Below are 20,732 nucleotides of genomic sequence, written 5' to 3'. Positions count from 1 at the left end.
AGATAGTGATCCACTGCATTTGCAAAACAGTTTTCAGGTAACTGCTGTACTGATTTTACACGCGAGAAGATTTCAGGCCATGATGCATCTTTCACACATAAGAAGGGCAGTATCCCACTGGGCAGTTCATCACAAGACCATATACAGTCATGGCAGTTATTAAGGCCAAGGGTCCTGATCACAGTCTCAGCATTTAGCGACACACGCTGGGACACGATATCCACACTTGGAAGTGTAAGCAGTAACATGGTCACACGGTTAATTAAGCCTAAGCAGCAGCGGTGTCCTTGGGAGAGCACGGCGTAGGCTGGGCATCAGGCGACAGGTTGGAGATGGAGATGAGCTTTGATCTGTACTTCTCTGCCCCGTCGTCGTCGTGGTGGTGGCCATTCACCATGGCGCCGCTCGGTGACTTGATGTTGACGGCTTCTCCTGCAGCTGGAACAGACCGGGAGATCGCAATCAGAGACTGACGGGCAGCTTCCTGAGTGAACTCTCTCGGTGATGCAGGTGAGGCCATCAAACAAACAAAGGCTGCAATTCAAGCATAACAGGAAGGTGTAAGTATACGATACAGCTTATTAGAAGGCTTGGCATATAAATGGAATGAATAACTAATTAAGTAGATGCTAGTCATTGAGCTAAATTAGGCAGCTTATAATTGTACTACTACCAACACTCCTAATATAAAGCAATAAAAATAGTAATGTTGAAAACACAACGTAATGGTCCACATGAAAGCTCCTAAAATATTCTGCAGTAACTGCATGTCAGTTTCATATGAAAAATGTTATACATAAAGGGCGATTCCATCCTCCAACCTCTGCTTAAGCCTGAAGTGTGCTGCCCTGATTGAGTTTCCGAAAAAGTAGAATTATTCAATTTAAGTGGAGCATTTGGTATACATGGGACGAACGGGTTCAGTTTGTGTAGTCGCACAAATAATTGCTGAGCTATGCACCCGTTAGCACACACTGTTTTAGCATGAAAGATGCTATTTTTGTTGCAAATGATCCACCCATAAATCTGTTGTGGATAGGATATCAGGCAGACAGGCACCAAACAATCACACTGTATTCTTGCTAAAAAAAATGACTTGCCTTTTGAATGAAGAGCATTTTGATCATGTGACTACTGAATTTAGACTGGAAGCATAGACTGGGTACATAATCTGGAGTGAGATTTTCATGCTGCTTGAAACGATTTAGTACGTTTTTCAGTACTAAGGTTAAACATCAAAAGAGTGGTAGATCGCAAAAATTAGGTAGGCCATCACTCAAACAGTCCCTCATATATAGACTAAATACAACCGGTCGTTTTGGTAGGACCAGCTAAAATAGACTACTTACTAGAAAAGAATTACTACTCCATATAAGGAAAGACAACCTCAAATTGCAGATTACTATTTCAAAGCGTCGCTACTATAGTTACGTAACCTTATCCTCAGCGTGAGGTGCACCTACCAAACCGAAAGGCACCAAAGAACTCACAAGCATTTCACTAGTATTACGAGCTTTTCGGAGTTCCAGTATCAGCCATGTGGACTAAATCGTTGACGCTCCGAATACCGCGAAACAGGGGCGGATCCAACTTGGGACATGAACTGAACCCCCAAAACTTTTGGGGAAACAAACAAACTGTTTACTTGTAGTAAGTTCAAGGCTCTGAAATTAAGAGAGGAGCTTCTTCCAGATCTAGAAGAGAAGCTAGGATTGACGAACGCAAGCAAAATCCCAGACAACAGTACTCCCGGTGGGAGAGAGATGAATCAGAAAGAGGGTGTGGATGCTCACCAGGATCCCCTCCCCTCCCCTGTTCAGCCGCGACGCGAGATGGCGCACGGAGCTGAGGAGACGACGAGACGGGTGTTTTTCCTTTTACGCCAAAGAGAAGGGGAGAGATACTCGAGAAATGAGTACTCCACCTTATATCTCTTTTTTTAGGATGATTGGTGGCCCACATGTCAGCATTACTCAGAAAATAAAAATGCAACAAATTCAACTGGGAATTGTGTCGATGTCAAAATTTGGAGTGATTCTCTAATTGGTTCGCTTAAGGAAAGGAGTCGATTGATGGATTGAAGTTAATCGAGAGATCAAATTTATGAAGGAATCGTAAATATTACAACATGACAAATTAATTTTATCTATTAATTAGACAAGATTTAGAAACTTTCCTTTTTATCTTTGGTAAGTTTCATCTAGTGTCCGATGACTTGTATATTTCCTTTTACTTTTAGGAAACTTGTGTCGTGTTTCGATCACGACTTATATCAATCTATAAGGGTATAAATATATACACTTAGGATCTATAGAAAATATTTCTATATATCAATACAATTACTTTTGGCACACCATCATCTTTTGTTCCAGCGAGTTCTTAGTTTTGAGTTGGGATGTATCGGTTTTGATCTCCGGCGAGGATGTTCCATCAACTTCGCTTGTATCGGCGTGGTTAAGTCCGATATTCTATTCAGGTTGACGCAAAACGTTGCCTATTTGATATATTGGTTCTATCTTTAACTATATTGCTGTTTAGAGTCGTATCGGCTTAGATATGACTTTTTTAATTAGATTTGATATTCTGACTAAGTTGATATTTTTCTAATCGTATTGTTGTTTTAGATAAACATATTGTATTTTTTATAATATTGTATAATAATGAGATAATTTATTGAACCTTATTTATAAAATCTTACGTCCGTCATTACCGCGAAAACTAGAGGCATGATAAGAAAATGTTTTCAATACTGTAATAGCCTCCTGAAAAGAAGTACTCCACTACACTACTAAAGAACAGTTAACTAAATCTCGAGGGAGATCAAATCAAACTAGTCAGGATGTGTTCATCGCCATAAACAAGACCCTTTGCTGGTGTTTTTTTCTTCTGAAAATAAATATGAAGATGAAGATTAAGTTTTTAGTAAAACGAGATGGTATTAACGTATGATTGATTAAATTTTAATTATTACAAACTTAAAAAATAAATTAATATGATATTTTACAATAACTTTTATGTAGAAAGTTTTTACACGAAACACATCATTTAACAGTTTGAAAAGCATGCTACGAAAATCTTTATCTTCATTCAACTCTTGTTGAAGAAATGAACGGGACCTTTATCCCAACAAATCATATCATGAAATCTCCCCACACGGAACGGTAGACAAGAATTACTTCCATGGTTAAATACTCACGTACTCGCGACTGAACCAAAATCAAGTAATCAACCAAGCGACGAGCGGTCAAGCAACACAAACCAACCACGATATACTGTCAGTACACAATCCAACCGGAGGGACGCCTGACCAGCTAGCAATAATCCGGTGCAGAAACTAACGCGCTTATAAATACATGAGATGCAGAGCGAGCGCTTACCAGATAATCTGGCAGGACAGCGGGAGGCTGCAGGGACGAGCGATGAGGCTGCAGCCTGCAGGGCCGAAGATGAGAGAAAGCTATGGGCGATGGAGAGTTGGAGACGATTGGGGGAAGGAGGCCAACCGAGGTTGACAAGGACGACAGGGTGTGGGTTCGGTTTCTTTACGGAGTATATGACCGTGCACGTTGATCACGACGCGCGGGGGTTGAGCTGGTCCGTGAGCCATCGTGGACTACCGCCGCATCCACCGCTCGTTTGCTCGGTGGATGGTGGGGTATCAGGCTCGGTCCATAGACCAGGTTCTGGGCATTATGCCTCGCCCGTGATGAAACGGACAAGAGCTCGAGTTGTAAAACACTTCGAGAGGTGCACGTGAGGTGTCGTATCTGCACGAATCGCGAGGCCATGTGTCTCTGGAGAAGTCGGCGAGGTGAGGCGCGCTCGGAGCTGCGGGCCCCACCCGCAGATACGTCTGTAGCCTGGAGCCAGGTGGGGCCGGGCTGTGCTGGACCGAATAGGAAGGGGAGCGGACACGGGCTATCATCCAGCCCAGTTTGTTCGTCACTATTCTGTTCCGGCCCAAACTGCTGGTGTTACTGTTACGCTTCAAACCTAAGAACCATCTTCTAACTGCATTGTGTCACATGTAATTCTGTTGCAAAACCTCATGGCAGCCATTTTGTTAGTTGTCGAACTACTTTCATTTCATTAATGAAATAGAAGAGGATCTCCTCTCTTTCTAAAAAAAAACTCATGGCAGCTTATTTATTCTTCGCGTTATCCAACTCTGAAATAGTTTGGCTTTGAGAGTTTCAGTTATTGGTTGGAATAGCTAGCTTTTCTTTGCAAGCTGCACAGCTATTTTATCGCTCGAATACGAATTGTATGAATGTGATAGTTCTGGAAATAGTAGTGATGCATTTGTGCTCATTAGATATATGCGTTACACTTGAAGAAGAACAAAGTGAAAAAACACACATCACATCTATATGCAGCAAGTATCAACGGAACCAAACGTTCCCCTCATTTATTAAGCATGGATTACACTTGAAAAGCGAACTGAAAAACACGATCAGAGAAGCAGCGTCGCCAACTGCCGCTGCCGCCCGGCCGGCGAGGAAGAAGCTAGTCAGAACCAGCGCCGTACGGAAAATCCGGGCTCGGGCTCGCCGTCCGCGAGCTGCTCGGCGGCGACTCCGCAGCTGCCACGGGCGGTGAGCCTCCACTCCGAATAACCTTCGGGTTGGGTCCCGTCGACCCACCCACACGGCCGGCTGCACCGTCATACGCAGGCACTGCCGGGGAGCCACTGGACACGGCCGTCGGAGAACATGGTGGTGGTGGACGACCAGTCATGTTACCGGAAAACGTCGGCGAAGGCGGTGGTGGTGGTGGACGACCGGTCATGTTACCGGAAACCGTCGGCGACGGTGGTTCATCTGGGCTCTTGTGCCTGCCACCGGAAGCTCTCGGCGTGTCCTCCTCCGGCGGCGCCTGCGTTCCACCGCCGGAAACTCTTGGCGTGGAAGGTGGTGGCACACGTACACTGGCGTATGCGTCCGGCGGTGTGTGCTTGCCACCGGAAACTCTCGGTGGTGTGTCCTGTGGTGGCGGCGGCGAACGGACACTCGTGTTTGCGTCCGGGGGCGTGTGCGTGCCACCGGAGATCTTTGGTGTGCGTGGCGGCGGCGATCTTACACTTGTGTATGCGTCCGGCGGCGGCGTGTTCGTGCCACTGGAAGAAGCTGTCGGATGGTCCGGTGGAGGGAGTCGCACGCTTGTTTCAACCACTGGCGCCAGCGGCGGTGGTGTTCGACGGGGAAAGGTCTTTGGTGAACCAAGGGAAAATCTGGGAGCAGGCGGTGGAGGAGAGCGCACGCTCGTTTCAGACATCGGTGTCTGAGGTGGAGGTGTTCGACGGGGAAAGGTCTTTGGTGGACCAAGGGAGAATCTAGGAACGGGCGGTGGAGGAGAGAGCTCGCTCGTTTCAGCCACTGACGCCGGCGGCGGAGGTGTTCGACGGGGAACGGTCTTCGGTGGACCAAGGGAGAATCTAGGAACGAGCGGTGGAGGAGAGAAATCGCTCGTTTCAGCCACTGCTGCCGGCGGCGGAGGTGTTCGACGGGGAAAGGTCTTCGGTGGACCAAGGGAGAATCTAGGAACGGGCGGTGGAGGAGGGTGCTCGCTCGTTTCAGCCATTGGTGCCGGCGGCGGAGGTGTTATACGGGGAAAAGTCTTTGGTGGACCAAGGGAGAATCTCGGAGCAAACGGTGGAGGAGAGCGCACGCTCGTTTCAGCCACTGGCGCCGGCGGCGGAGGTGTTCGACGGGGAAAGGTCTTCGGTGGACCAAGGGAGAATCTAGGAACGGGCGGTGGAGGAGAGAGCTCGCTCGTTTCAGCCACTGATGCTGGCGGTGGTGGTGTTGGACCAGGAAAGGTCTTTGGTGGACTAAGGGAGAATCTAGGAGCGGGCAGTGGAGAAGAGCGGATGCTCGTTTCAGCCGTTGGTGTTGGCGGCGGCGGTGTTGGACTGGGAAAGGTCTTCGGTGGACCAAGGGAGAATCTAGGAGCGGGCGGAGGAGGAGATTGCACACTCGTTTCAGCCATTGGCGACGGTGGTGGTGGTGTTGGACTGGGAAAAGTCTTTGGTGGACCAAGCGAGAATCTCAGAGCGGGCGGTGGAGGAGATCGCACACTCATTTCAGCCGTTGGCGCCGACGGCGGTGGTGTTGGACTGGGAAATGTCTTTGGTGGACCAAGGGAGAATCTGGGATCGGACGGTGGAGGAGAGCGCACGCTCGTTTCAGCTGTTGGTGCCTGCGGCGGTGGTGTTGGACTGGGAACCGATGGCGCGCACGCGCCACCGCTGCTGGTGGGAGGCCTCGGGCTGGCTTGAGCACCAGCGGGGACTGACGACGACCGTGGTGGCGCCCTGGAGGTCGCCGCGACGCCGGCGCAATGCCGCAGCAGGCCATGCGGGAGGAGCGAGGCGACGAAGGTGCGGGTGAAGGGCCCGCAGTGCTCGTCGGCCTCGCACGCCGCGAGGCGGCACGCGCGTGGGATGGGGCACCCCGTGAAGAAGGCGGCGAGTAGGTCGTGCTTGCAGCGGCCCAGCGTCAGCAGCGACTCCCAGCAGATGCCCGAGTCGGTGTGCGGGCCGCCCGGGAAGATGCTGTCGAACGTGAGCGACCGCCGCGCCGGGGTCGACTGATCGGCGCCGCCGCCGTGCGCGACGCACGCGGCCACGAGCGCCGCGAGCAGCAAGGCCGTCCTCATGGTTGGCCTCGCAAAACCGCAGCTCTCTTTGGCTGCACCTGTTGTGTTTTGTGCTTCACTTTGGAGCACCAAGGCCGTAGTAGCGGGAAACTGTATTTATAGAGTGTTGCCAAGCTGTTAATTGTCCCGATCGTTTTGCTTGCACGTTGGGAGGTTGCACGTTTAGATTGATTAATGCTAGCGTGTTAATTGTGCATGTGTAACCCACCCCGAAGATTTGTTGAATGTTCATCGATGGTTTCTCATCTATGTTCTGAGTTCTGACGTTTTCTCTAGCCAATGCTGTGAATTGCCATTACTCGTAATTGTTGACCAGCAATGTTTAATTCATGAGTAAATAGAATGCGAGTATGTGACCATGTCTGAACGGTTATCCAGATGGAAAAGTAGAAATACAAGTAAGGAATTTTGGACTTGAAATGCAAATCAGATGAGCTGAAAGCCTAAAACTGTATGTTTGTGGAGTAATATATTTCATATTAATCTATGTTGTCTTTTTTTTCATAATTTTTTTGACTATTTAAATGACATGCAAATAACGAGAGGATGTCCTCGAGAGGGATGAAAATCCACATCTCCTATACCAGATTCAACCTGTTTGGCAGCTGAGTTTCCCAATTTGTCTCCCTCGTTTTCCGTGCAAAAGCTTTTAAAACTGTTAAACAATGTGTTTTTAATAAAAAGCTTTTTTCATGATAGTTGTTTTTAAAAAATCATATTAATCTATTTTTTTTAAAAAATATAACTAATATTTAATAAATTTCGTGATAATAAGTTACTCTGGTTTTTTGTGTGCGGGAGATTAGTTCCCAACTGGAAGGAACAAAACGCAGCCTGGCCTGATGATGAATTTTTTAATAATCCCTAAACATAGAGTACCTATTAACTTTCATATTGTCAACTTGCACCATTTTTTTTTTTTAAAAAAAAACTGAAGCGCCTGATCTCGATGCCTACCTACATATGAGGATATATGACGCGTGTTTTTTTTTTTTTCCCTTTGATCATTCGACAGAATCCCTCCTTGTCCGATAATGAATAGAACACACGCACTCGAATCGGATTCAACAGAGCCCCCGACTTTTGTTATAATAAGTTAGCGTATCTCTCGCGCACTAACTTCAGGCCTCATCGATCATTCATGGCAGTCGAGGCATGCAGCATATGTCGTCGAAGAGGGGCAAGAGAGCACGCCGGTCGTCCGCCGGCCAGCCGCTGCCGGACGAAATGATGACAGAAATCGTTCTGCGCCTGCCGGCCTATTCCATCGTCCGTTTCCGCGCTGTCTCCCGCTCATGGGCCGCTATGCTATCTTCTCCTGGATTCCAGGACGGCTACGCGGCCATGGCAGATGCCCGTCGCATGAGCATGAGCAAGTTCGTCTTCTTTGCGGCGTCGCCGGCGTCGCCCAGAGGCGCCACGGCTGTCTACTCCTGCGAAGTCGGCCCAGTCCGGCGCATCACGACGACGACGACCGACTTGCTCTTCAATATCGACCGCCTGCGCCCGGGCTTCCTCGTCGTCTCAAGCAGGCCGTGCCACGGCCTGACGCTCCTGGCTGACACTCGATCCTTCGCCTACTGGGTGTGCAATTCCAGCACCGGCGTGTTCAGGCCATTGCCGCGGCGGCGCTGCCACGATCTGTCCAGCGCCGGCCTAGCCTTCGACGATCGGACCAAGGAGCACAAGGTGGTGCATCTCTTCTGCCATGTGAGCCGTGGCGGCGAGAGTGAGGCCATGACCATGGGTTGCGAGGTCTACACGCTCTGCACCCCAAGCCGCCCGTGGAGGCCAGCCTCCGGAGGCATACCGGGGCATCTCGGTGGCGTGGTGATCTGCGCCCTCCTCTACGAGGGCGCGGCAACCAAGGTGCCCCCGGTATACGCCAATGGGTTCTTGCACTGGCAGCTCTACCCTGACAAATACTTGATCAAGACCTCTTCCCTGACACGACGGTATTTGAGAACCGAAACAGCAACGTTCCGGTGCTATGCTTCTCTGTTGCCGACGAGGCCTTCAGCCTGGTCGCTGGGCCGGCGGTCGACGGCATAGCGGATTACTGCGCTTTGGACAGCCACTCCCCGGCTGTTCCACTCCACCTGGTGGAGCTCCATGGCTCTTTGTGCATGGTCCGCGATCTCCGCCATCTTCTGTTGAGATTATAGGCATATAATGATTTAATCTATTCCATAAATAAATCATGACATTACAGATGAAAACTAGCATGAACGCATCATTAGATCTACACATGTAAACTACACAGTATAACATGAACATATCAAATATGCGCAACATATTGAACACGTACCGAGGTGACGGAAAGACCGGCTGCTTGGTCGAAACTTTTCGCAGGCGTCTACGAAGGCACGAAACACGCGAGCGAAGAGGAAGGCGAGCCGTCGCGAACGAACAGGGAGCAGTCGCGCGAAGCGCTTCCCAAAAACCTTATTGCCGCCTTCTCTCGGTGCAGGACGTCGAAGGCAGAGGTTCCGGAGACCTGCTCTCCCGATCGCCAGTGCACGCCGGCGAGCGAGATGGAGTAGTCTACAAGCGACGGCGCAGTACAGAGTAGGAGGCAAACCCTAGATTGATTTCGCGTGTGTTGCGTGAAGACGGCATGTCGGTTTATATAGAGAAGGGTCGCTTGATCAGGGCGCCCGCACGATCTCTACTGCGCGTAATCGAACCGGATAAGTCGCGCGTAACTTATCCGGACTCCACGCCGTTTGCACGCACTGAATTTTTTGGAACGTTTCCAAAACAAAAACGAATCCGAATTTGCAGCAAAACAAAACTGCAAAAGGAGGCTGCATCTGCGCAAGGGTGAGAAGCCAATTTTTCGGACCATTCGACGCGTACGTCGTGCACGCGCGCCGCCTGCCCTGCCCTGCCCTCCCAGGCGAGGCGAGCGAGCGCGCGCATGTGTTTCCCCTCTTCTCTCCACCACACATGCTTCAAGTGGCTAGGAGGGCATCCTCCCTTTTAAGGAGGTCCCCCTCTCCTAGAATAAGCAAGGTGGTACTAAACTCCACATGCATGCCATCCCATGAGGTGGGCTTTTGTGATTTTCCAAAGAATTAATCTTCGAGTGGGCTAAGGCCCATTCATTAATTCCAACAATCCCCCACCAAATCTCAAAATCCCACTGAGATTTGCCTTTTCCAATGTACTGTTTATATACCAGCGGTTCGATGGAGACCTATTAAGGTTGAACATCCACCTAGAACTCTAAGCTACACTTACTCACAACTTGAACAATGGACTACGCCTTGAATTGCAAGTCTTGTGCAAGCAAGTTTCACTCAAAGTCTTATCTGGTACTAGACCGTCTGTAGACTACCCCTCGGGTGGAGCGTATAAGTCATACTCCTAGGTCTTTAGTAAGCTTCTTAGAAGATTCACCCAAAATCTTCATAGACTGCGACCAACAGTCAAGCTCACAAAGGTGAGTTCTTTCAAGAATGCTCTGCAGGACAACATCTTCGCTAATTAAAGCCAACAGAACTCATTAAGGCATAGCCAACCTGCCTTGCAGCTCACGAGAGTACATGCATCTTCACTTGGAGAGGGTATATATTGGTACTCTCCTCTAGTTTACTAATGATTTGTTCTTCCCAGGATCTAATTCACGGGATCTCCGATCACATAGACTGGGTTACCACCATAGTATAACTCACATAGGTCTCAAACCCATCTCCTTCGATGCATTGTCTATCACATTTCGTGATAGTCCCTTCGTGAAGGGATTTGCCAGGTTTCTCGCTGTTTGGATGTAATCCAACGTTATAACTCCGGAGTTTCTTAATTTCCTGACAGACTTCAATCGTCTTTTCACATGTCTAGACGATTTCATATTATCCTTAGAACTATTCACTTTGACAATTACCGTTTGATTGTCACTGTTCATAAGGATAGCCGGCACCGGTTTTTCAACAATAGGCAGATCCATTAATAGATCACGCAGCCATTCTGCCTCAACAGTAGCAGTATCCAGTGCCGTCAGCTCTGCTTCCATGGTTGACCTCGTCAAAATGGTCTGTTTGCAAGATCTCCATGAAACAGCACCACCACCCAGTGTGAAGATATATCCACTAGTGGCTTTGATCTCATCCACATCAGAGATCCAGTTAGAATCACTATAACCCTCCAGTTCCGCAGGATACCCAGTATAGTGAAGCCCCAATTCCACAGTACCTTTCAAATAGCGCATTACTCGCTCAAGCGCACGCCAGTGATCATCTCCTGGATTAGAGGTAAATCGGCTCAACTTGCTCACAGCAAAGGAGATATCAGGCCTAGTTGCACTAGCCAGGTACATCAACGAGCCAATGATTTGGGAGTATTCCAGTTGATTCCTAGCAATTCTCTTGTTCTTGCGAAGCAACAAGCTAGGATCATAAGGTGTTGGAGAAGGCTTACTATCAATGTAGCCAAAGCGATTCAAAATCTTCTCCACATAATGGGACTATAAGAGTGTAATCCCATTCTCACCTCTAATTAGCTTAATGTTTAAGATAACATCAGCTACTCCCAAATCCTTCATATCAAAATTTTGAGACAAGAATAATTTAACCTCATTTATCACCTCAAGGTTTGTCCCAAATATCAGTATGTCGTCAACATACAAGCACAAAATAACTCCCTCACCCCCACCATGGCGATAGTACACATATTTATCTGCCTCATTGACTGCAAAGCCTGCAGATGTCAATGTTTTGTCAAATTTCTCGTGCCATTGCTTAGGAGCTTGTTTCAGACGATACAAAGACTTCAACAATTTGCACACTTTGCCTTCTTGACCTTCAACTACAAACCCATCAGGTTGATCCATATAGATCTCCTCATCCAGCTCTCCATTAAGAAAAGCTGTCTTAACGTCCATTTGATGAACGAGAAGACCATGTGAGGCTGCTAGGGAAAGTAGCACACGAATTGTGGTCAATCTAGCAACAGGTGAGTAAGTGTCAAAGAAATCTTCGCCTTCTTTCTGAGTATAGCCCTTAGCAACAAGCCGAGCCTTGTACTTTTTAATAGTACCGTCAGGCCTAAGCTTTTTCTTGAACACCCACTTGCACCCCACAGGTTTACACCCATAGGGTCGCTCTGTCACCTCCCAAGTCCCATTAGCGATAATGGAATCCATTTCACTACGGACAGCCTCCTTCCAGTAGTCTGCATCAGGAGATGCATATGCTTCTGAAATTGACTTAGGAGTGTCATCCACGAGGTACACAGTGAAATCATCACCAAAAGACTTAGCCGTCCTTTGTCTCTTACTCCTTCGAGGAGCTTCACTGACATCCTCCTCAGAGACATGTTCATGTGTATGTTTAGTTTGTTCTGGTGGTGTGATTGAACTGGGAATTATTTCAGAGGGTTGGTTCGAACCACTATGTGTATCCTTCATTGGGAAAAAGCTCTCAAAGAAAGTAGCATCACGAGACTCCATAATTGTACCAACATGCATGTTCGGTACCTCGGATTTAACTATTAAAAATCTATAGGCAATGCTATGATGAGCATATCCCAGAAAGACACAGTCCACAGTCTTGGGTCCAAGTTTGCGCTTTTTCGTTATTGGTACATTGACTTTCGCCAAGTACCCCCATGTGCGCAAATAAGAAAGTGATGGTTTTCTCCCAATCCATATCTCATATGGTGTTTTGTCCTTATTTCTGTTAGGAACTCTGTTTAACACATGATTTAAGGTCAACAATGCCTCCCCCCACCATGCCTTAGGCAGTCCCGCGGTGTCCAACATGGCATTCACCAAGTCAGTCAGTGTGCGGTTCTTCCTTTCAGCAATCCCATTAGACTCGAGAGAATAGGGAGGCGTCCTCTCATGTATGATGCCATGTTCCTCACAGAATAAGTCAAACTCGTTCGAGAAAAACTCTCCACCACGATCAGACCTAAGCCTTTTTATCTTTCTATCAAGTTGATTTTCAACTTCTGCCTTATAAATTTTAAAATAGTCTAGAGCCTCGTCTTTCGTTTTCAACAAGTACACATAGCAAAATTTAGTAGCATCATCAATCAACGTCATGAAATATCGTTTTCCACCCTTCGTCAACACCCCATTCATTTCACAAAGATCTGAATGTAGGAGTTCTAGTGGTACCAAGTTTCTCTCCTCGGCAGCCTTGTGAGGCTTGCGAGGTTGCTTCGATTGCACACAACTATGACACTTAGAACCTTTGACAATGGAAAACTTAGGAATTAAACACATGCTGGAAAGCCGAGACATCAAGCCAAAATTAATATGACATAAACGTGAGTGCCAAACATTAGCCTCATCATCCACACTGCCACAAATATGGTTCACAGACTTATTGCAGAAATCAGAAAGGGAAAAGCGGAACAGGCCTCCGCACTCATAACCTTTACCAATAAAATATCCATGTTTAGACACGACTACTTTATTAGACTCAAAAACCAACTTAAATCTGTCTCTAGTCAGACGGGAGCCACTAACAAGATTCCTGTCGATAGAAGGGACATGCTGCACGTTCTTCAGCTGCACGATCTTTCCCGAAGTAAACTTCAGATCTACCGTGCCAACACCATGAACAAAAGCATGTGACCCATTCCCCATTAGGACGGTGGAACCCCGTGCGACCTGATAAGAAGAAAACAATGAGATGTCAGCACAAACATGTACATTGGCCCTAGTGTCAACCCACCAATTAGTAGACTGACTAACTGAAAAAACAGTAGGTAGATTACCATACCCGCTTCCATCTCCAGTGTTGCCAATAGTCACATTAGCAGACTTAGAAGTCTGCCCTGCAGGTGCCTTTATCCCCTTGCGCTGTGGACACTTCCTAGCCAGATGACCAACTTGGCCACACACAAAGCAAGTCCTCTCATCCTGATTAGGATTGTTGTTGTTCTTCTTCTGCTTCTTGAAGTTGGTGGTCTGCTGAGCTTTGTATTTTCCCTTGCTCTTGTTCTGGGCCTTGTGCACAACATTGGCACTGGACTGCCCACCATCGCCCTTAGACGCGGCATCCTTTTCCCGAGCTTTCTCCTCAACATCAAGAGACGCTATCAACCCCTCAACGGAGTATTCCTGTCTCTTGTGTTTGAGTGCAGTACCGAAACTTCTCCAAGATGGAGGTAATTTCGTAATAATGCACCCGGCCACAAATTTGTCGGGTAAGACACACTTAAGGAGTTCGAGTTCCTTAGCCATGGTTTGTATCTCATGAGCCTGTTCGACTACAGAACGGTTGTCAGCCATCTTGTAGTCATGAAACTGCTCCATGATATACAGATCATTGCTAACATCAGTAGCACCGAATTTAGTATTCAGTGCATCCCACAACTCCTTAGCGTCGGTCATATGCATATACACCTCGACCAGACGATCGCCAAGAACGCTAAGAATGCATCCCACAAAGAGAGTAGTGGCTTCCTCGAATTGCTTCTGCTGTTCAGCAGTAAGAACTCCTTCAGGTTTGCCAGTACTCACCCAGAAGCATTTCATAGCTGTCAGCCACAGAGTGACCCTGATCTGCCATCTCTTAAAATGCACACCGGTGAATTTATCCGGCCCCAGTGCGAGCGAGATGGAGTAGTCTACGAGCGACGGCGCAGTACAGAGTAGGAGGCAAACCCTAGATTGATTTCGCGTGTGTTGCGTGAAGACGGCATGTCGGTTTATATAGAGAAGGGTCGCTTGATCAGGGCGCCCGCACGATCTCTACTGCGCGTAACCGAACCGGATAAGTCGCGCGTAACTTATCCGGACTCCACGCCGTTTGCACGCATCGAATTTTTCGGAACGTTTCCAAAACAAAAACGAATCCGAATTTGCAGCAAAACAAAACTGCAAAAGGAGGTGAGAAGCCAATTTTTCGGACCATTCGACGCGTAACATCGTGCACGCGCGCCGCCTGCCCTGCCCTCCCAGGCGAGGCGAGCGAGCGCGTGCATGTGTTTCCCCTCTTCTCTCCACCACACATGCTTCAAGTGGCTAGGAGGGCATCCTCCCTTTTAAGGAGGTCCCCCTCTCCTAGAATAAGCAAGGTGGTACTAAACTCCACATGCATGCCATCCCATGAGGTGGGCTTTTGTGATTTTCCAAAGAATTAATCTTCCGCATGGTGAAAGCTGCCTGGAGATATGGGCGCTGAGAGATTACAGCGCCAGCGTATGGTCACTCGACTTCGGTGTCGCCATGACGCCGCAGGTGGCACGCGACATGCACGATCCCCGGTTCATCACCGTCCTTGGATGTCTCGGCGGCGCGCGCGGAGACGACGTCGGGAGTGTGGAGCGGATCAAGAAAATCCTGATCGCTACCTCGCAGCACAAGGTGCACGCCTACGACCCAGCTACGGGGAGCATCGAAACGGTGGTCACCGTCCCAGAGGATTTCACCGGCGGCCGGTATTCGGATTGGTCTGTACGAGGACAGCCTTGCCCGTGTAGGCGGCGAGAGTTGTCGACAGAGGGAAGCCACGGCGGCGATGACTGAGATCCTACTACGGTTGGCGCCCAAATCAATCGCCATGTGCATGCTCGTTTGCAGACAGTGGCGCACACTGATCGACAGCGAGCGCTTTCTTACGTCACACATGCTTGCTAACATGGAACGGAAGAAGGTCATGGTAGTCACGAATGGCCGTCGACGGGAGAATTTCTTTAATTTCATGCCGGTGGAGACCTGGATTGGGCCTGCCGCCAAAGCTCGTTCGGACGTTCTTGTCAACCGCAGGATCCTCTGCTCTAAGCCATGCCATGGACTTAACCTGATAAGCACCAGCAGCGACGACTACCTGTGCAACCCTTGCACTGGTTCTATCCGGTGTCTTGGAATCCGTGGAAAGTTTCGTGAGATTGATCCAACTGTCAGTATTGATGACGATCGCCGCCATGTCACGAGAGTTGGCAGGAACGTCGGGCTAGGATTCGACCGGTTGTCACAAGAGCATGTAGTGGTTGAGATGAGCCGCTTCAAAGGCGACCTGCAGCTGTGCATGATCAAGACGAGCTGCGTGGATTACTGGAGCTGCGCTGGCAAGCCGCCGAGGCCGGTGACCGACATGCCACCGGCACATGTTGACGGGACGCTCTACTGGATCAGCGAGCCACAGCCGACGGCCCGAGACCGTGTCATTGTGGCATTTGACATCTCCTCCCGGGAGTTCTCCGTCTTGCCATGCCAGCCATGCTGCAGCGAGAGGGACGGCGGTGATTATCCGTTGCTCGTCGAGCTGGAAGGATCGCTGTCGCTCGTCGTCGCAAACGCGGAGGAGAACAATCTGCAGATATGGACGATGCAGGAGGCTGACGGCACATGGCGCAAAAGTTACAGCATCTTACTGGACGAGAGGTACCCGGACTTCTCACTAAAAACGGGCGTGGTGGTAGTGCCACTGGACGCCGTCGCCGATAGCAATGGCGGCGGCAGGATCTTGCTCGACACAGGGCGAGCATTGGGCTACTACGATCTCGAGACGAGAAGCATCGACACCTTGTACTCGCTCGACCAGCTAAAGCTTCCCCAGTGCCAGATGGCATTCCCCATGCTGTACGGGGATAGCTTGGTGCCCATCCAGGACGACGAACCGCCCGACTACGTCGCGCCGACTCTTCGCGACGACGACGGCGGGCGGCGCTGCTACTACCAGCCGCAACACGTGGAGATCAGCGGCGGCGAGCAGCCTGCGGCTGCCTCCTGCGTATTTCGGCCATGCGAGGCGGCCGGCGGCGGCTGCAGGGGCATGGGCTGCGTGTACGCGGGTAGCTGCTGCAGAAGGGTGCCGTGCCGGGAGTGCAGCCTCCCGTGCGTCGAGCACACCGACGGCTTCCACACCGCGATACTGCCCTTCCTGCCGCGGCGCTCCGCGACGGCGACCGAGATGGCCGAGGATTTGCTGCTGGGTTTGCCTCTCGAGCACCCGTGCGTGCCGGGGCCCGAGTACTGCTACTACTACTCGGAGTGGGACGAGGAGGAGGAAGGCGTGGGGCGGCACGTGTTCGTGTCGCTCAGGGATCTCGCGCGCACCAGGCAGCCGCGCCGTCTCATCGAGTGTGGGTACAGGATGGATATGATTTTTCACATTTTGGTTCTTTTAAAAAACTTATTTCGCAAATAGACCCCTGGAAAAACTTATCCCAAAAATGGTCCTTTTTGGGGCGCCAGAGTGGCTGGTGCCGTCGTCCAACTGGACGGCGCCAGCCTCTCTGGCGCCGTCCCCCTGCCGACGTGGCGGGGCAATGCTGAGGTGGCTAGGGGGAGCGCGCCAGAGTGGCTGGCGCCCCCCCCCCCCCCAAATTTTTTTTATTTTTTTTATTTTTTTGATATTTTTTTCACGCTTAGGGACATAGAAGAACCAACCATAGAAAAAATAAACTTAAATGGACGTAATATGTGACCTGTAGAATTTTTCCTCTCCTCTCCTCTCTGAACTAGTGCAGAGGAGAGAGATGTGCAACTTTTTTATTTTTATTTTATTTTTTTGATATTTTTTTCACGCTTAGGAACTCACAAGAACCAAAAATATAAAAAATAAATTCAAACGGACGAAACATGTGGCCTGTGAAATTTTCCAAAGCTCTACCGAAAAACTTCTCTCCTCGAAAACACAATCTTGCAAGCGGAATTTGGAGGTTTTAATATCGCCGAACACAATCTTGCAAGCGGAATTTGGAATTTTGAATTAGATTAAGTAATTTCATAAAGTAGTAGAGTGCATTATGTTTAACATGCTGATCAAAGGGTAGATCAAAGTGGTAGATTAGTGAAGGTGCAAAGTAGACTAAGTGGTAGTTCAAGTTTAATTTTTTTTTGGTTGGTTGTATCGTGATCCTGAGAGTGAAAAAATATCCGAGAAATAAAACAAAAATGACACCGTTGCAACTCCATACAGAGAAACAGGAATGGAGGTGAGGGTTTGGGAGGGGGGGCGGCGCCAGCCATGCTGGCGCCCTCCTCCCTGGGGCGGCGCCAGCCATGCTGGCGCCCTCCTCCTGCCACGTCGGTTCGCGTGTGCCACGGTGGTAGGAGGACGGCGCCAGAGAGGCCGGCGCCGTCTCGTTGGATGACGGCGCCAGCCACTCGGCGCCTCAAAAAGGATCATTTCTGGGATAAGTTTTTTCAGGAGTCTATTTGCGAAATAAGTTTTTCAAAAGGACCAAAATGTGAAAAATCCAGACAGGATGGACGGGAAGGTTGTTAGAGAGACGTGGGTGCGCAGATACCGCGCTGTGTCTTTTAATAGAGAAATTTTACGGTACTTTAAAGAAAGTATCTAAATTTTACACTGAAAATTTTGATATATGAAAATATCAAATTTTACATTATAAAATATGGTACTATGCACAGAGAACTAGAGAAATCAGGTACTTTCTTAATAATGGTAAAATTTATCTATTTAGATATGATGCACCATATGCACAGAGAACTAGAGCTTTGCAGAAATAGCTCGGGACAATGCCCGACAGTTTATATCAAAGAGTTGATGACCGTCATTGCGAGCAGTCCGGATTCCATAACACGAGCATTGCGATAAACTAAAATGGAGTTTTTCACGAACTAAACTAGTAGTGTTCAACTCTTTGAACTGTATATCATGAAGTAATTATGATTTCTCTACACAGATCTGTCGGACTGTCAACCATACAACACTGTCTAGGTGAAGTTCATTTCCTGTGGATGGTAGCGAAGTGAAAGCCCATGGGTTCTCGAAATTCACCGGTTCCATGGCAACGGTGGCAGTAATCTAACCCGCTACCACCACATATACGGCACCTGGAAAATGGAAGTCATGCCGGAGAAGCATGTTTCTCAGTACCAGCAGCATAAGTATGGCAGACAGCTTTTGAGTATGAGGCTATGAGCTCCTCACCATTGTGGCCATTCGCCCTTCGGGAGCATGACAAGATCGGCATGATTGGTTCTCCCTGTAAATCCCAGGTTCCATGGTCATGAGAGAACTGGTTTGTAGGATCATGATACTAGCAAGAGAAGAGAACATGGAGTACAAGAGATACCTCGACCAAAACAGTTGCGGCAATCTATTTTGCCGGTGCCTCTGCAGATGGTGCATGGAGGATCAGGCCTTTTTGGTCTCTCCCTCCTAATATTTGACTGCATCATACTTGCAGTGAAGATATCAGAATTGGTGTATAAACATGTCAAAAGTTAACAAATGACAATTCTTAATGTACAATATGGTCTGAGATGGTCTTGTTCCATCTGTCTGGCAAGTTGAAGGACTCCTAACTCAGTGACAAACAGAGAGGGTATCAGTTGGCACAGAAAGGAAAATAGCATGCCCTTTCTCAACCCCATTCCCCTTTTCCCCTGCCATGTTTCCCTCGCAATGAATCTATGATAAATCTCATGTACTATCACAATTTTTTTCAGATAATGGATAACCCGACCGCTACATCAAAAAACACATAAATCTGCAAGGCCAACCTTGGTATGTTTGGAGTTAAGAAATCACTACAGGCTAGAGCAAACACACAGTAAGCATTGCTGGCTGTAAAAACGTTGGAACAAGATCTAAGTCGTGAAGTGAATGGCAAGTAAATTTTGCTTATAAAGTGTTCAGTGGATTGCATATTTGCATGGTGCTAAGCTTCAGGTATTCAATAAAAAAGAAGTGGAATCAATTGCTACAAAGTTCTGATACACATGACGACCTTAACATTCTGTAAGATGGTTTGAAATATATTCAGGTGGGGAACGCCCCCCTCCGGCGACTTGGTCAGAAAAAAACAATTCCGTAAATGTAATGCCGAAACAATTTCTACCAACCATGGCCTAATTTCCTCATTTTTGGTACTCAATTGCCGATTCCTCATGATTCTTCCCATCGCGCTAGCTTCTGCTGCAGGCAGCACAATCTTACCCGCTACCCTAAACCCATCCCCACACCTCCTCTCCATGTCCCGCTGCCGAGGAAAAACCTACCGGTCGATTCAACTACGCTTCCTGTCTACGAAGTGTTCGACGAATCGCAGGCACGAGAACAAAAGGGGAGAGGTGCAGGGAAGGATTGAGCTCACCTCGCTGCGGACGATCCATGAAGGTCTCGATATGAGCACGCTAGGAGGGGCCTCGTGAAATCCGGGGAGCGAGCTCGAAGGAGCCTGCGCCGCCGGCGACGCCACGCCGTTGGGGCCGGCCGCCGGCGTCGAAGCCATCAGCGGCTACAGGTTGCGGTAGGGGCGGTCGGGCGGATACTGGAAAGGCACGGTCGCACAGAGAGACCGACCTGTTTTCATCAGTTCAGGCTGCGTTATCCGCCCACGATTGGGCCTCTTTGGGTTCTCCTTAACTGGGCTAGGCTGGGCTGGGCTCTATTCTAACGAAACAATGAATAAATTCACTTTAGGTCCCTCAGTTTGCTATCGAGTTCAGAGTCCCTAGATCACAAAACTAGATAAAACGCATCCCCAACTTACAAAACCGTACAAACGAGATCCCTCGGCAGTATAGCATCTGATTTTAACTGACGTGGCATCTACGTGGCTTATTTGACTAGGTCTTCGTCCCACGTGGCATTTGATGTGCCGTTTACGTGGCAATTCGATCCAAAAAAAAATAAAGCCTATAGGGCCCACATGTCAGTTACACACCAATTATTTAAACATGGTGAGGGCCATGTAGGCCACATATAAGCCTCATTACTCCATTTATCTCACTATCCTCTCTCTCCTCTGCATGGGGTCGGAGAGGAGCGGCCGGCGCAACCCTAGCCACAGCCGCCGCCGCCACCGCGACGGAGGAAGATGGGGCAACCACGGGGTCTTCCATGGCGAAACTGGGGAGGTCACAGCCTCACGGCATCAGATCGAGGGGAGCTAGGGTTTTGGGAGGCTAAGAGGAGGAGCAATGAGCTAGAGAGGAAAGAAGCCGTTCTAGGTTTTCTAGTTGGGGGAGGAGACGCGATGGCATGGGTGACGGGTGGGGCGGAGCGGCTAGCCGGCCGGTGGAGCAGGGCGGGCGACAGAACGAGGCGGCAGCAGAGCAGGGGGGATGGAGCGGCCACGGACTGTGGGCGGAGCAGGCCGGCGGAGCGGGCGGCGGAACAGGGTGGCGGCGGAGCAGAGGG

At 49.1% G+C, this 20,732-nt stretch overlaps 2 protein-coding genes and 1 pseudogene across 3 annotated transcripts; 1 reads left to right on the top strand and 2 right to left on the bottom strand.

Annotated features, from left to right (window-relative positions):
- Positions 1-70: 70 nt before the first annotated feature.
- On the bottom strand, positions 71-3,518 carry LOC127769623 (uncharacterized). Of its 2 annotated transcripts, none has more exons than XM_052295223.1 (2): positions 3,378-3,518; positions 71-534 (listed from the first exon to the last, which is right to left on the bottom strand). In XM_052295223.1, the coding sequence occupies exon 2, from the start codon at positions 518-520 to the stop codon at positions 269-271; it is 252 nt and encodes an 83-aa protein (XP_052151183.1). In that variant the 5' UTR covers positions 521-534; positions 3,378-3,518; the 3' UTR covers positions 71-268. The 2 variants fall into 2 exon arrangements, with proteins under 2 accessions (XP_052151183.1, XP_052151182.1); XM_052295222.1 differs by lacking the exon at positions 3,378-3,518 and adding an exon at positions 1,794-1,977.
- A 1,217-nt stretch (positions 3,519-4,735) lies between these two features.
- Positions 4,736-16,763, top strand: LOC127771871 (uncharacterized; annotated as a pseudogene).
- A 1,315-nt stretch (positions 16,764-18,078) lies between these two features.
- On the bottom strand, positions 18,079-19,868 carry LOC127771350 (uncharacterized). Its single transcript, XM_052297242.1, has 4 exons — positions 19,684-19,868; positions 18,661-18,757; positions 18,516-18,570; positions 18,079-18,418 (listed from the first exon to the last, which is right to left on the bottom strand). Exons 1-4 carry the CDS (start codon positions 19,819-19,821, stop codon positions 18,310-18,312), a joined length of 399 nt encoding a protein of 132 aa, XP_052153202.1. The 5' UTR covers positions 19,822-19,868; the 3' UTR covers positions 18,079-18,309.
- Between the last annotated feature and the right edge of the window lie 864 nt (positions 19,869-20,732).

Source organism: Oryza glaberrima, chromosome 4, assembly GCF_000147395.1.
Source record: "Oryza glaberrima chromosome 4, OglaRS2, whole genome shotgun sequence".
In the NCBI taxonomy this organism is placed as follows: domain Eukaryota; kingdom Viridiplantae; phylum Streptophyta; class Magnoliopsida; order Poales; family Poaceae; genus Oryza; species Oryza glaberrima.
The sequence above is the reverse complement of the archived record's forward strand: the minus strand, read 5'-3'. Positions and strand labels throughout refer to the sequence as shown.